Source organism: Rhinolophus ferrumequinum, chromosome 14, assembly GCF_004115265.2.
Source record: "Rhinolophus ferrumequinum isolate MPI-CBG mRhiFer1 chromosome 14, mRhiFer1_v1.p, whole genome shotgun sequence".
NCBI classification, from domain to species: Eukaryota; Metazoa; Chordata; class Mammalia; order Chiroptera; family Rhinolophidae; genus Rhinolophus; species Rhinolophus ferrumequinum.
The window spans coordinates 12,461,586-12,478,510 of record NC_046297.1 but is presented as its reverse complement, the minus strand read 5'-3'; the positions used below and the strand labels follow the sequence as shown (position 1 = coordinate 12,478,510).

Sequence of the window (16,925 nt, the reverse complement as noted above, 5' to 3'; positions counted from 1 at the left end):
GGAATTTGGAATTTGGAGGGAAGCAAAAAATAAATACATGTATTTCGTCTTCTATGTTTTATTAGAAGACAGCAAGGATATCTTAGAAATATTTACTAATTACTGATAAAGAAGTTAGTGGTTATTTTAAGCTGCTAAAACATAATACAAAATATACTTTGCTTGTGTGTTTTCCCTAAATTATTAATTTTAAATGTGTACCTGAATTTTCTTTTTTCTATAAACACTGTCACTCTTCCTTTTACTTGTTCATTTAAAACACTTCTTAAACCCCAGCTTAATAACTTCCCCACTGTTTGCTCACAAGAAAACCATTTCCAAAACAAACATTTTTATTCTGTACATTGATCTTGATCCAGTCTTTCACGTAACAACGAATAGTAAGTGTTTATCACTGTGTCGCCTGCTTATGAAGTAATCATTTTTTTCAAACGTAGTGCCAAGGTCAGTAGAGCATCCTAAATGGAACTGGCGGAGTAAACCACAAAGGCGTGATTTTGATGAACTGAACCACATCCTTCAAGAGAGCAAGAAGCTGGGAAAAGCCCTTGAGAATCTCTCTCGAAGTAAGTTTAGTGACTTGATTATAATTGATATTCCTGACCAATAGTAAAGTAGAAACCTTCATTAGTATTACCGGTAATAACCCATTTCCAACCTCCTCATTGTAGTTCTGTGAGAGGTTGAAGAGTGGCAAAGGCGTGAGATCGGAAATGAGGATCGATCTTGCATAGTACACAGATTCGTGGGCAGACTGCTGATACAGAGGAGGAGGAGCTATAGACCCTCCCCCGCCGCCACGCACATACACAATGGCTATTTGATTTCAATTTCTCTACCAGGTCACTATTACTGAGCTCAGATGCACACCTAATGGTATCTCATTCATCCTTTTCTTTTGAACCCCATTGTTTTCTGTCATCTTAATTTATAACCATACCTATTGCCTCCATAAGTTTTACTTATTTATTTCAGGTGTACAAAACAACGTAATTAGACATTTACACCTCTCATAAAGTGATAACCTCCCCCAAACGACTACCTTCTGACATCATAGATAGCTGTTACAATATCATTGACTATATTCCCTATGCTGCTGTACTCCACATCCTGTGACGATATATATATATATATATATATATATATATATATGTATTTAATTTTAGTTGACATTCAATCTTATTGTATTAGGTTGGTGCAAAGGTAATTTTGGTTTAAAAGTTTAAAAATAATTGCAAAAACCGGAATTACGTTTGCACCAACCTAATACTTCAGCTTCAGGTGTACAGCACAGTGGTCAGGCATGTACACTGTCTATGAAGTGATCCCCGTGAGAAGTCCAGTGCCCATCTGGCACCCTACACAATCTTTGCAACATGATTGATTATATTCCCCATGCTGTATTTCATATCCCCATGGCTATTTTGTGACCACCCATTTGTGGTTTCTAATCTCTACCCCTTCTCCCCAATCCCTAACCCCCTCCCGTCTAGCAACCATTAGTTGTTTCTCTATATCTCTGAGTCTATTTCTGTTTTGTTTGCTGGTTTATTCCGTTCTTTAGATTCCACAAGTAAGTGAGATCATATGGTATTTGTCTTTCTCCGTCTGACTTGTGAGTTCTTAATGCCTCGAAACTTAAGGATAGAACTGGGCCAGATTCTTAGAATCCTTTCAGAGCCTAGCACAGTGCTTGCGACATACTTTTCGTAAAGCAATGATTCTGTAATCCAGGGGCCTACGTTAGAGGTTTTGCTCTGTCCCCTATGAGGTGACTAACCTCAGGTACATCATTAAACCTCCACAGGCCTCAGTTTTCTCATCTCCAAAGTGGGAAGAAGCGATTGTGTCTCCTTCTTCTGGTAGGCGTGAAGGTTAAAATGAGGCATTTCACATGAAAAGCTTGAAATGTTATTATCATGAAAGTCGGCAATCAAACAAATATTCAGATTTGGTAAATGGATTGTGTATATGTAGACATATGCGTACATATATACTTCATGATTTTGGTAGTGAGTTCAATGTATTCCTAGCTTTCTCTGGCTTTTCAATCTCTCTCAATTTTATAAATGAGGTACCTTTGGAAGCACATTAATGCCATGGCCTCCCTAAAATTTTGTTTTGGTTTTATAGAATATTAAAAATTCTTAAATGGAAAATAGAACACTAGTAAATTCTAGTGGATTATATTTTAATGTCTGTATTTTTTTTAGATAGCATAGTTTTACTAGTTTTATGATTTGTATCAAAGGTAAAATTGCCCCTTTATATATTTTGGGAGAAGTATTATGTATAACATATTTTTCTCTATATATATTGTAATTATATATATATTATAATTATGTACAAAGAGAGAAAGAGAGAGATTTAGTTTTTTCATACCTCTTAATTGGTAACTCGTTAGAGTGTGTGTTTAGACTCTTGTGCAGTGAACTCATCTCAGAAGTTAGTTTGCCTTATCATAGGATCTTATAAATGTTGCCACTAGTAGAAACTCTTTGGTTGGGATTCAAGAAAGCCCTGCTTTTGGCTAGATTTACTTTTGGAGCAAACAATGATAAAATGAGTTTTCAGTTTATTGCTATGTTATGTTCATGAAAAGAGCCTTATCCAATTAATATGTCCAAGGCTTATATTAATATGTATAAATCTTGATGAGCTGTTATAGAAACTCAACTTTTGTTTATATCAATCAGCCAGTGGTAAGATTGGTTTCATTACATGTCATTTGCTTAAAGTTGCAGAACCAATTGGCAACATTAAGTGAGGATTTAGTGTATTTGCCATTCAGACTGTATATGCTTTTGAAACAAAATGCCTAAAGCATATATCTACTTGGGTATCCCACTGCCCATTTTCCCTTTAAAATACATCTTGGGTCTGATTCTCTTCTCACCCCGATTAGTACTCACTCCCTCATTCACACTCACAATAACAGTGCCCAGATCTTTTGTTTTCACCATTTAACCTGTTGCATTTCGTTCCTGCGCCATGACTGAAAAAACAGTTGTGCTTACCGAGCTTGTGGCTGGCTGGATTGCAATCACCCTGTAGGAGGCGAGTCTCATGGCCAAAGTCCCTCTGGCTTTATACTATATGAGTGTTTTCTCACTCAGGGAGTAGCTTGGTGAAATATTACTGGAGTGCAGACTACGTCCATTCTGTTATTCGACCATCTTCAGCACGTGGTTTCCAGGGCCCTGCAGAAACAGAGAGTAGAGGAATACGAGGGAGGTTTCTAATGCCTAGAGATGGAAATGTAGAGTCTCTTGTCTGCCCACATTCTGCAAGAACTTCAAGGGAGGCTGGGAGATGTAGTCTAGCTCATGTGCCCAGGAGAAAGATTGCAGTGGTTTGAGGAACAAATAACCAGTCTTGTCCACACTCTTAACTTGCTTCTCTGTTACTCCCGTGAGCCTTCACTGTGTGATGGTTCTAGAGTGAAAACCTGATCCTTATTATAGATAGTCTGTGACTTCCTAAAACCTCATAGAAGGTGCTTCATGTCTGGCCCTTAATCATGTCTCAGGTACCATCTCTCATGCCTTATCGGCAGGCCATTTGTGCACCAGCAACACGAGTTTATCACACTCACGGTCGTGCATTTGCTTATGCTGTCTGCGTGCCCTGAAATCTCACCCTGCCTCCCTTCCACTGCTTCCATTTCCACCAAACTAAGTCCTACTCCCCTCTTTAGCCTCCGCGCAAAACTCCTTCCTCCAAGATGATTTCTCGATTACTGTCCTCCTCAGGACTGGATTTGGTGTGTCACCTTTTGTGCAGCTCTGCTGTTCTCTGAACACACGTCTCCGCTTTACCCTGCTTTTCACTTATCCCCTCCCTGAGCTCTGAGCTTCCTGTGGGCAGGGCCACTCTGCACCTAGTCACCCCTGCACAGAGCACAGTGATGAGTGCGAAGTCAATCGGGGTTTGCTGGGTGAGCGCCACCTCTGGTTCCATGTCTTCCGGATCCATCTTCTCAGAGACCCGCCCTCCCTCTTTCCTTACTGTACTTCAGCCTTCTGCTTCTCTAAGTGTAGGCCTCTGGTGTCAGATTATGTGTTTTGGTATTTGTAGATTTAGTTTCCTTGGCTTTGACTGTGGCTTATCTATTGAAGGGATTTTGCTTTAAAATAAATAGATAGGTAAGTGAGTAGGTAAGTAAATAAACTCAAAGAGTAGCAGTTTCCTATTACACGACATTGGTCAACACAGTCCTTTGCTTTAGTGAGGTGTAGCTTCCAGGGTAGCAGGACTTCCGGTCTTTTCTGAGCCTATGCTTTTGCTGCTTTTGGCAGTTTTCTCTGAAATGAGGCAATGATTGGATGAGTATCTTCAGTCCATCCAGACATTGGTCTGCAGGTTGCAGTTCATGCGAAAATACTGGCTGGAGCTTTTCCAAGGAAAAACCCCCAGCTATTGGGAGAACAGTGAATGTTTTGCTGGCACTAAGAGAAATACCCTGGGTGCTCTCAGTTTAAATGATTCTCATTAGAGCTTCATGCTTCTGTAAAGAAGTATTTCTTTAAAATTCTTTCAACGGTTTTTAATCAGCTTAAGCTTTGATTACAAGTGAAATAACAAAAAGTGAAAAAATACCTTAGGTAATTTGACGTTGATAATAGAGAGTGGGAAGAATGATGTAGAGTAGAATGGAGATTTATTTTGATAATTTAGTAGGTCAAATCATCAAAATATGTAACTGTTAAGAAAATATAACAATAGGTATCTAGATACAATATGTAAGACTGAACACCTGGAACAATTAAGAGGTGTTGGCCCTTTATCTAGTTTGAGTGGTTTTAGTCCGGGACCCATCAGTTCTTAGTACTTTAATATGTCTTTGTAGCAACCTTTCTCTGTCGCTGTTTTTCACTGGTGGTAAAATTTCTTGGCCTTTCTGATGCTAGCTGAAGTTGAGAGTAGCAGACAATGGACAGAGGTTCCAAGGAGCTAGCTCAAGTTTAATATGCAAATTGTGTATAACACACATTTTGACTATATTCAAAGGCCTTTTGACTTACTAGTTCTTGGCTACAGTCTAGATATGTGAAGTATTATTGCTATCTTTATGAATAATAGATTTATAAACTGAAGTGTAAAAGAAAATTAAAGATCAGCTGATAGCTTTCTAAAAATTTAATGAGAAAATTCTTTTTGCAGAGCTGAGGGCATTAATGCAAAAAGTTAAAAAGTCATAGGCTATTTAATTATTTAAATATTTAAGTTTTATGACTTGGGATGAGAAAGATAATTTTGTTTTATATATCTACTCCTCTCTCTTTTAAAGTCTTTTAAATATTTATTTTTCAATAATATATCCAGTTTTAATCTTGAATTAATATTGGAAAGGAACATTTTTGTTATATTGTATTAAATGTAAATATAAGCATTTAAATATATATTTGGCTTTTATAAACTGGAATAATATATTTTAAATCTGTTGTAGACTGTTACATAAATCATTTGGTACCCTATAAAGTTCCTACATTATCTTGAAAGCTGACTTATTACAAGTGACCATTTATAAGTTTATGTATTTTTTTTAAACCCAAACATGCATAAACGTATAACTTATGTTAGGCCTTTAGAAATGTTTACAGTTGCTCCAAAAGGTTTGGGATCTCTGCACATTAGCTCTTCATTTAACAACCTATAAACCTGTTTTCTTTTTGTTGCATCATTTGTGTTGTTTCAGCAGTTCATGCTGTCATAATGGATTTAAATTCTTAATTTGTTTTCATTAGTAGAAAGGATATTCCACATTGTTTTGACTCACTACTAAAAAGCAAAAATAGAATGGAAAATATCCTAGTTTTACAAATAGAACTTTTGTCTTTAATGTTAGGTTATTAAAGATTGCTTCTAAATCTCTTTTTATAAATCTCTTTTGAATCCCAGGTATTGCAATTTCAGACGAACTTGATAAGGTAAGTTGAACCATGCATCTCATGAAGAGAACGTATAGAACTTAGGTTTTTGTGCACTCTTAAAATGAAAAAGTTTCTGACACATAAAATGTATGAATATAATTTATTTGGTGCTAACATTTTAAAACTTGGAAAGTTATATGCTTTGATTTTTTTTTTATGAAAGTTATTGCCTGAAATATATATATCATCTATTCTTTTGAGTCAAGGGTTTTTGAATTTGGTTAGATAAAACTGAATCGCTGTAATCACTGAATCACTATATTAAAAATGAAAACTAATAATATCTTAGTGTGTAAATTATTTGGATTCTGCCTGTGTCTAGATGATGATGATGATGATATGGAAGACACATAATTCACTTGTTCTTTTCTACAGCTACATTTTGTAAACCTTAAACATTTTTTTCTTTTCTTTTCTTCTTTTTTTTTTTTTTTTTAAGATGCCAAGAGAATATAATGATGTCTGGCACTGGGGTGATAGTTGTGAAGATGGCGAGAAGTGATATGATTAGATTAGGAATATATTTTAGCAGTAGAATCAATGGAACTTGCTATGAATTGGATGTGAGGAGTTGCAGAAAAGATCAGTCTGTGATGATTCTTAGGTTTGGGGGAGGAGAAACTAAGTGAACTGTGGTGCCCATTTACCAAAATTAGAAAAAGAGGTTTTGGCAGGTTAGGATAGGAACCTGCTATCTCTTTTGGATTGTTTGAGTTGTCTATTAAACATGTCTATATGAGTTGTTGCTCATAAGAGAAATTTAATTTAGGAATGACATTTAGGAATGATAGGGATAGAAGTTCTCATTGTTTTGGTCTCAAGACCCCTTGATACTCTTAAAAATTATAGAGGACCCCAAAAAACTTTGGTTTATGTAGATTATACGTGTCAGTATGTACCATGTTAGAAATTAAAACTGATAAAAATGTTAGATATTTATTCATTTTAAAAACAGTGACAAAAGCATTACATTAACAAAAATATTTTTATGAAAAAATACTTTATTTTCTAAAGTAAGATATCTGTGAGAAAGTTACATTATTTACAGTTTAAAAAACCTCTTTAAAGTCTGGCTTACTTGAAAACTGCTGGATTTTCGTATCTACTTCTGCATTCAATCTGTTGTGATATCTTGTTTTGGCTGAAAAGAAAATCGACATGAGCTATGTAGTTGGAAAAGGGAGAAGCATCTAGAAATAGCCATCAGTAGTTGGTAAACATTTATCCAAATACCTCTCTAAACAGGTATTATTGAAATATTTGGCGTGGTGGCTAAATACATAGAAAGAAAATGATAGAAAATATTGTACAAAAATGGGATCATATAATTATGGCAACTAAAAGTAAATTACAATATAATAATTGTATTGTTTTTATAAAAACAATAGTTAGCATTTTTCTATTCAAAATAAGAATATGCCTTTTGAATTTTGTACATTTTTGGTTTACTAAATAAATAAATAAAATTTATGACTATACTCTTAAATATGAATTCCTTTTAATAAACCATCATAATATTTTAAAATTATTTTAATATCCATCTACATTAACTCTATGCAAAACTAGTTTGTGACTGTATAGCAGCAGGTTGAATAACTGGCCGGTGTCGTCTCTTGTCTTTGTCCTGCCTTTTTAATCCTCTGTGTCGGTAATTGTCTTTGCTCAAACTGGTCTCCTTCTTATACTACAACTTTCCTTACAATTTGCAGAACTTTAATAATCCTTGCTCCTGCACTTCAACTCTAAGTTCATTTTAAGTACAGAGACAAAATCATCACCATGGCTAGGTTCATTTGCTCCTTCCGATATATTCTGTGAAACCCTGGATGTCTGAGCCATAAATTAGCATGTGTGACTCTATTTGGCCAGTATCCTTCCCTTTTTTCTGGGTTTGATATGAAGCTGGGTTAGTGTCTACACCTTGGCTAAAGAACATACTGATTGTTCTCTGAACTGAAAATGGATTTCACCCTCACTGGATAAAACTGTGGATGCCCTGACTCTTGCTTCCAAGTGTCATGCCCAAGATACAACCTCCCCTCTCTCTCCCTTTCTCTTCCAAGCACTAGTTCAGGGGAGTTTCCATATAACCATGTTGCATACATTGTGGATTTTCATTTACTTAATATTCATCTTTCTGAAGACTTCATGGAAATTACTGAAATTTATTGCATATTTATTTTCGTTTGTATTGAGGAAGACTACTTGTCATACTAAATAAGATATTATTGGAAAAAAATTATGTTAGTAGAAAAAAATTGTTCCCACTCTCATACCTGATTTTCAAGAGTACCAGACAATAAAGAAGAAACACAGACTTCCAGCGTCACAGCCACCAGCCAGAACCACCCTTGGATGAGAGGGACAGCTTGCCCCATGGCGCCCTCTGGTGACAATGAAGCTCACTCTTTTGCATTTTTCTTTAAGAAAAAGTGAATCTCAGGCAGATACTAAAAAAACAGTCACACAGAATGATTTACAATTTGTGTCGACCTGACACTTAATGTCTTTAATGTAATAATATAAATGAATACAGAGTCTTCTTTTTAATCTTCCATTAACAACTTTGGGGGTTCAGTAAAGATATATTTTTCTTAACCTTTATGAAACACTGATCTTTCACCGTCTTTCTAGTTCGATTATAATTTCATTGAAATTATTTCTTCTATGACATTTAAAGCTAGTTTACAAATTCTGAAAAAGGTAAGAATGATTAATTCTGTATAAAATGGAAAGATAAAATAAAACAGATACTATCTTTAGGCTTTTTTTTTTAATTGTGGGAATTCTATTAATTTCTTATTGATTAATCTTTTCCTTTCCCTTTCCTTAACCATTATTCTGGTTTTCTATTGCTTCTATAATAAATTAAAACAAGACAATTTATTATCTTACAGTTCTGTAGTTTAGAAGTTCAACACGAGTCTTCCTGGGTTAAAATCACGGTGTCAGAGGACTGCCTTCCTTCCTGGAGTTCTAAGGGAAATCTGTTTTCTGCCTTTTCTAGCTTCTAAAGGCTGCTTTATTCCTTGGTGCATGGCACCTTTTCTACATCTTCAAAACTAATGACGTCTCATCTCTCTCTAGTTTCAGCTTGGGAAAGGTCTCCACTTCTATGGAATCATGTGACTAGGGTGCGGCCACTCGGCTAATCAAGATGTCCCCTTTGTAACGTCATTAGCCTTCATTACGGGAAGTTCCTTTTGACATGAAATGTAATGTATTCAGAGATTTAGGGATTAGGATGTGGATATTTTGGGGAAGCCATTATTTTGCCTATACAGTCATCATCCAAGGTCATATGGTATTACCTTTCATATCTACATATAATTTTTCAGACTCCTACAGTTCCAGTTCATCCTTCAAAATGCCACATAGTAGGCATGGTTGGTGCCTGCCCAGTTCCCCTTCACTAGGGCAGTGGGACCCATCCTTCAGCTATGAGTGTCGGGTGCTATGGGCTCCTTCATCTCCTGAGGATTGCTTCAACCCAGTGAAAAGCATCCTGCCCAGAGCTGCCTGGGTTGACCCTCAGCTAATGTCTGACTGAAATAAGGGCCTGAGTTGTCATTCACATCCCAGAACTCCCTAGGGGATCAAGCTGAGAGTAGACGTTAGCTGAATCATATTTTCCCTTGTCTTCTCCTACTTCCTTCACTCTCTTACAGGTTTCACTTAAGAACTACCCCCGCACCCCCAAGTAAATCAGTTTCTCGGCCTCTGGTTCTAGGGAACCCCACTTAAGACATGCCACGGGAGGAATCTTCCTAAAACCAAATCCTGCTGAAGATTTTTCTCTGACTACCTGCTACCTACCAAATTAAGTCCAGATTCTTTAAGACTAGACGTAGTAGTCTCCATTTTTTCATTTAAATATGTATCTTATGCTTTATTTCACTCTTTTTCTCTCTCAGAGTCTGTGCTGTACTCAACAAGGTCTAGTGTAAGGCAGCCAGGCTATAGTACTTCCAGGTCACATTTTTTTTTTTTAATTAAAGTTTATTGGGGCGACAATGGTTAGTAAAGTTACATAGGTTTCAGGCATACAATTCTGTAATGCATCATCTGTATATATCACATGTGTTCACCACCCAGAATCAGTTCTCCTTCTATCACCATATATTTGACCCGTTCACCCTTTTCTACAATCCCCTTTCCCCCCTTATCCTCTGGTAAGCACTAAACTATTGTTTGTGTCTATGAGTTTTTGTTTCTTTGTTTGTCTTGTTCCTTTGTTGCTTTCAGTTTTATTCCCACATATATTTTTTTTATTTTCACATTTTCACTCATTATCATCCTTCCACCCCCGACTATTTTCCATCATTCAAGTGCCAGCCTTCCCTGATCATTCTTGCAGAAACACAGCAACCACATCACAAATGGTACTCTTGTCTCACTGTTGGAATTTGTGTTCACTGCTCAAGGAAGTAGCCTGGTATTCTGGAAAAATCCACAGAATCTTGGCTCCTCCTGTCATTTTCTAATTATGTGACTTCAGAAAGTTATTTATAGATGCCGAGCTTTAGTTTCCTTCTCTGTGAAAAGTAATGGTTTTAGTAACTATTAAAAATAAACATCAATTACTTGCTCACTTAAAAATACCGTTAGGTAGCTTGCTAAGATATCCAAAATATAAAGCATTTAAAGAAATATTTGGGAAAATCATTTCAAAAGCAACAGATTAGAGGAAAAATATAAATCCGCTGTGCAAAATGCAGGCTTGAAGTTCAATGTAATTGCTCCAGTTGAGCCACATTGAGCTTTTTGTCACTCAGTGTCATCATCACCCGTAGGATCATAGCAAACCAGTTGATCACAGGAAGACGAACTTCCTGCTCCCGAATCCTAAGAAAAAAATGTCTCCGATGTAATCCTCATGAACTAGATACTATATAATGTGTCAATAATGTTCTCAAAAATATTCTTATATTTCTTTGAACAAAAGACAACAGAGTAAAAAGGCAGCTTTTGGAATATGAGAAATAGTTGCAAATCATGTCTAATAAGAGGTTAATATCCAGGATATATAAAGAACTCCTACAACTCAACAACAGCAAAACAAATAACTTGATCAAAAATGGGCAAAGGACGTCAATAGACTTTTCTCCAAAGACGGTATACAAATGTCCAGCAAGTATATGAAAAGATGCTCAGGATCCCAATCATTAGAGAAATGTAAATCAAAACTACAGTGAAACTGCAGTGAGATACCATCTCATACCCATTAGGATGGCTACTATAAAAAAACACACAAAACAACCCAGAAAATAATAAGTGTCAGTGAGGATGTAGAGAAATTGCCTTGTACACTGTTGGTGGGAATGTAAAATGGTGCAGTCACTATGGAAAGCAGTACGGCAGTTCTTCAAAACATTAAAAATAAAATTACCAGATGATCCAGCAATCCTACTTCTGGGTGTATATCCAAAAGAATCGAAAGCAGGATCTCTAAGAGATGTCCGCATACCCGTGTTCACAGCAGCATTATTCACAGTAGCCAAAAGGTGGAAGCCACCCAAGTGTCCACTTAGATAAACAAAATGTGGTCTATACATACAGTGGAATATTATTCAGCCTTAAAAGGAAGGAAATCCTGTCACATGCTACAACATGAAAGAACCTTGAGGATATTATGCCGAGTGAAATAAGTCAGCTACAGAAAGATATATACTGTCTGATTCCACTTATATGAGGCATCTAAAGTAGTCAAATTCATAGAAACAGAAAGTAAAATGATTGTTACCAGAGGCTGGGGGTCGAGGGGAGAATGGGAGTTCATGGGTACAGGGTTTCAATTGTGCAAGATGAAAGAGGTCTGTTCATCGTTGGTTTTACACAGAGATTGATTGCGCAGCAATGTGAATGTACTTAACATGGCTGAATTATATACTTAACAATGGTTAAAGTGGTAACTTGTAAGTTCCTTGTTTTTTATCCCAATCAAAAAGTATATATTCTTACAGTAATGAGATCATTAGTTTCATAGGAGTTCTTTGAATAATGTCTACTGACCTAGGCAGATGTCATGATGCAAAAGTAAAGTTCAGTTAGAACAGTTCCACAGAAGTCTCAATAGTGAGGTACAGGGCAGGGTTCCCTGAGGTTCTGACTTAAGGAAAAGATACAGTTTACAGTATTCAGAATTTGGGCAGTCTACATATCTTTTAGACAACTCAGCAGACTATTATCTATTATAGCTCTTGTTACCTGTTAGATGATAGTGAGTTTGAGTTTCTAGTCCTTGAATCTTTAAATAGATATAATAATAATAATAATAATAATAATAATAATAGTAGTAGATATAATAATGAACTCTTTAGTGCATACTGTATTCTAGACCTTGGGTTAAGCATTGTTATAGATTATACCATTTTATCCTATTGAAAAAACAGGTAACATTTATTGGGAGCTTGTGGCGTGCCAGGTAGTGTTCGAAACTATTGACCTGCATTATCTCACTTAATGCTTACTCAGAGCCTATGAAGTTGGGACTGTTATTCCCACTTGACGGGTGACACAGGAGGTTAATAAACTTACCAGAGGTTGTAGAAAGTAGAAGTGGAACACAAGCCCAGGCAAATCAACTCCAGAGCGTGTGCTCTTAACAATTACATCACGTCTGTGATCTAGGTGGTGTTACTCACCAGTCTAAGAGGTGAAAATAGGAGTCCTTAGTTTCATCAATTCCCCTTTGTCCTAGTAAATGGAAGAACTGGAGCTCAAACCCAGTCTATACTCCAGAGTCTGTACTCTCAACTTCTCCAGTGGATTTGCCAGTATCATTCTTATTATAATGCCTGGGGCAGAGTAATCCCTCAATTAATAACGGCTATTTTTATTAGAAAATATTCACAGTGCCTCTAAGCCTGAGATAAATGATGAGTAAATAACTAGCTAGAGCTAAAATCATCTTGTTTGTTTAATTCAGTTCTACCTTCTGTGGCCTTTTATCATTTTCCGCAGTATCGAGATATTTTGGGGGGATATTTTATAAATTGAGAGCTCTATTTTGTTCCAATTTGATGGTTATCTAAAGTGTGAGACAGTGTTCTTGCTCCTAGTGTTCCAGTGTGGAAGTTAATATGTACGAGACCATGTAAAGTAACTAGACAGGGAACGGTACATGTACAAGGACTGAAAATTAAGTTTGCAAAGTTGTTGCAATGATGTTCTTACCTTTTTTTTAATATCAGAGGGATTATTCATTATGAATTTGTACCAACTGGACAAACAGTTAACCGAGTTTACTATTTGGAAGTGCTGAAAATGCTCATGAAAAAGTTAGATAACCTGAACTGTTTGCCAACAATTCAGGGCTCTTGTCTCACGACAATGCACCAGCTCACATGGCACTGTCTGTGAGGGAGTTTTTAGCCAGTAAACAAATAACTGTGTTGGAACACCCACCCTACCCACCTGATCTGGCCCCCAATGACCTCTTTCTTTACCCGAAGATAAAGGAAATATTGAAGGGAAGACATTTTGATGACCTTCAGAACATCAAGGGTAATACGACAGCGCTGATGGCCATTCCAGAAAAAGAGTTCCAGAATTGCTTTGAAGGGTGGACTAGGCACACACGTCGGTGCATAGCTTCCCAAAGGGAGTACTTTAAAGGTGACTTTAGTGATATTCAGCAATGAAGTATATAGCAATTTTTCTAGGATGAGTTCGCAAACTGAATTGTCAGACCTTGGTATTTATCAGGCATATAGTATGACAGGTACTGTGCCAAATGCTGTAAGTACACTTTGTCACTAACATTCATAACAGCCAAAAGAAAGTTCTTGTTATCTCCATTTTAATAGCTAATATTCAGCTCAACTCAGATTTGAGTACAAATTTAACTCTAGAGCCCATTTTCTTTACCATTGGGTTATCTTGCCTCACTAAAAAGCTAAGAAGCTCAAAGAGAGCCTATCTTCCAGTATCTCAGAATGGCTCTATGTGTACCATTGGAATTCGGTGCAGACATTATGTACCATGGGCTTTCTAGCCACTCCATGGTTGCCTCACTAAGGACATCAATGGAAGAGCTGAGCTCTTAGCTCCTTCAAAGTGAGGCATTTTCCTACCAGATACCTATTCACTTTCCATTTCTATTAATTTCTTCCCAGTCAAACAGTCTGGGTTTTTGGTTTTGTTTTTGTCACTAGTTGTAGAATGGATGTCATATCCAGTAGGACATACTGAAATTGTCATGATCCTTTCATCTTCTGTGTTGCAGACTCCCTTGCCTGCTGACATGTGACCTACATGTGCATTGCATGATATTTTTGGCAGTAGAGGAAAATCCATAGAGCTGCTTTCTATGCTATGTTGGTCATATGTTTGATTTATCAGGTAACAGTCCTAATAGTAAGGGAGGCAGTCAGTAAGTAGGAATGTTGCCCATGTTTTGTCCTAAATACCTCTCTCCAAATGAAATGTGGAAAATGACAATCAAGGAAAAATATTTGAAGTTTACATCACAGACAAAGCTCAATAACCCTAATTATAGGTCCCTTTTAAAAATAGAGGAGAAAAGACCCATATTCCACTAAAAATGAGCCATCTGAGCAGATTGTTCACAGAAAATTAAACAAAATGCTTAACTGTACTAAAAGATCCTCCACCTCGTTCAAAATAAGAGAAATGCAAATTAAATACCACTGCTCACCCTTCAGATTTACAAAAATCGCCAAGTTTGTTAAAGTACTCTGTTGGTGAGTCTGTGGGAAAGCAGGCGCTTTCACACTGGAATGCTGGTGGGAATGCAAAATGGTGCAAACACTATGGAGGGAAAATTTTCAATATCCAAAAAATTGCATGTGCAATTATTGTTTGATCAAATGATCCTAATTCTATGAGTTTATTCCATGGACACGCTGGCAAAAATAGAAAAAAAATACAAACCTATGTATGTTTCTATACATTGTTGTGATATTTAAACAGCAAAAGGGTAGAAACAACTAAATGCCCACTAGAAAAAGAATAATGGATAAATTATAGTTCGTCCACACACTAGAGACGACAGAGTGATCACCAGTATATATTGTTGAATGAAAATGGCAAGGAGAAAAATAGTGTGCTATATAGTGTGTTACCATACCATTTATCTAAGTAAGTGTAATGACAATATAGGTACACATTTGATTATATTAAAGCCAAAACAATAATAGCAAAACCTGTCATACTGTAACACACATACACCCGTACATACACACATAAGTGGAAGTCAAGGAGGAGCTCTTACTTATAGTACAGTACCAACAAATACATGTAGAAGGAATGGTGAAATTAGAAAATCACAAATTGAAAAAAAAAAGAAAAGAAAATCACAAATTGGCAACCATCACAGTAATTGTTGCAGCCAACGGGCAGCAAAGGATATTAAAATCAGTGGGTGAAATTTTCATCACTTACAGATTATCTACATAGTTGCAAATTTACTCCCAGAACATAGGTAATAATTAACAAGAAAAACGTAGCAAATTTCCAACGAGAAACTTGAAAGACACCACCTAACCAAATGATCAAGGTTAACCACATTATCGATGGAACAAATCAACATCATGTGCCTTTGATATGATAAGAATACATCACGTCTGTGTTATTTTTGCCAAAGTGCATGACTTGAACATAATCATGAGAAAAATAGTGGCAAAACACCAATTGAGGGACTGCCTTAAAAATAAGTGGCCCTTATTTTTTAAGATCAGCATAAAGATCATAAATATCAGAGAAAGACTGAAAACTGTTCCACATTAAATGAGATACAAAATTAAAATTGAATGCCATGTGTGATCCAGGATTTTCTTTTTCCATAAGGAGCGGTGTTCAAATAATTGGGGACATTTAAACAAGGTTGGTATATTAGTATTTTATCAGTGTTAATTTTTGGTTTTGAGAATTATACTGTGGCCATATAAGAAAATCCTTCTTTATAGGAAATGTACCCTGAAGTGTTTACGGGTAAAAGAATATCATATCTGCAACTTACTTTCAAATGTTTCTAGGGAAGCTTCATATACATGGATATGTATGTGTGTGTGCGTAGATAGATAGATGGATAGATGGATGGATGGATGGAAGGAACGATCTATGGATCGATAGATAGACGATATAAGAGAGAATGTTCACATTATCACATTAACAATATTTGGGCAATCTGGGTGAAGGGGTACACAAGCATTGGGTTGTTTTTGTTTTTCGACTTTTCCATAAGTCAGAATTATGCTTAAAATATACATATTTCTTAAGTTTGTCCACTATTACAACCCCAATAACAGTGAGTACCCCTAGTGTCCAGATTCTAGTCTTACTATTTTAAGACTAGATATTTCTTTTATTTATTTATTTAAATATTTACAAACTATTTATACATATTAAAATATTTATAAAAATTATTTATAAAATATTAAAGTATTTCTACTATTTTAAGACTTAATATTTCTCACTAAAAGGAACTCGCGTCCCTTAGAACAATGGCTGATTCCAATCTGGAGCAGACAATGTACAAAATGAGCCTACATCTTGTCATGCCAGAAGGCAAGAACTTTATGAAATACTACTAGGATTGCATCAAAAGAGCTCAGGCACCCAGCTTAAATAGTCTCCTACTGGAAAGACTTGAGAACATTTGAACATGAATAAAAATAACTGCAATACAGTTAATAATATCTAATATCTTAAAATCTATGTGTTCATCAAGAAACGTTACTAATCTTTAGAGAATGTTAGGGGGCCAAAGTTATTATTTTAGAAAACTGATAAAAGTAGAGAATCAAACATTTAATCTGCCTTTCCTATACAAATTATACTTCAGGATAACCAAGTATTTGTTGACAGGAAGTACCTGCTGACAGAAGTATTTCAGCAAATCAGTGAATGTGGAATTCTAAAATTAGACAATCACCATTTGCAAGTCCTACTGAATTAACGAATTTAAGGAATATTTTTCAGTGCTGCCAACATCTCTAAAGAAGAGCCGGTGGGACATATGTACCTCCA

General features: G+C 36.1%; 1 protein-coding gene across 1 annotated transcript in view; it reads left to right on the top strand.

Annotated features, from left to right (window-relative positions):
- Positions 1 to 16,925, top strand: part of C14H8orf34 (chromosome 14 C8orf34 homolog) — a 300,332-nt gene that overhangs the window by 70,502 nt on the left and 212,905 nt on the right. Inside the window, 2 exon segments of the mRNA XM_033126929.1 lie at positions 438 to 566; positions 5,902 to 5,930. Coding sequence (XP_032982820.1) covers positions 438 to 566; positions 5,902 to 5,930 — 158 coding nt within the window.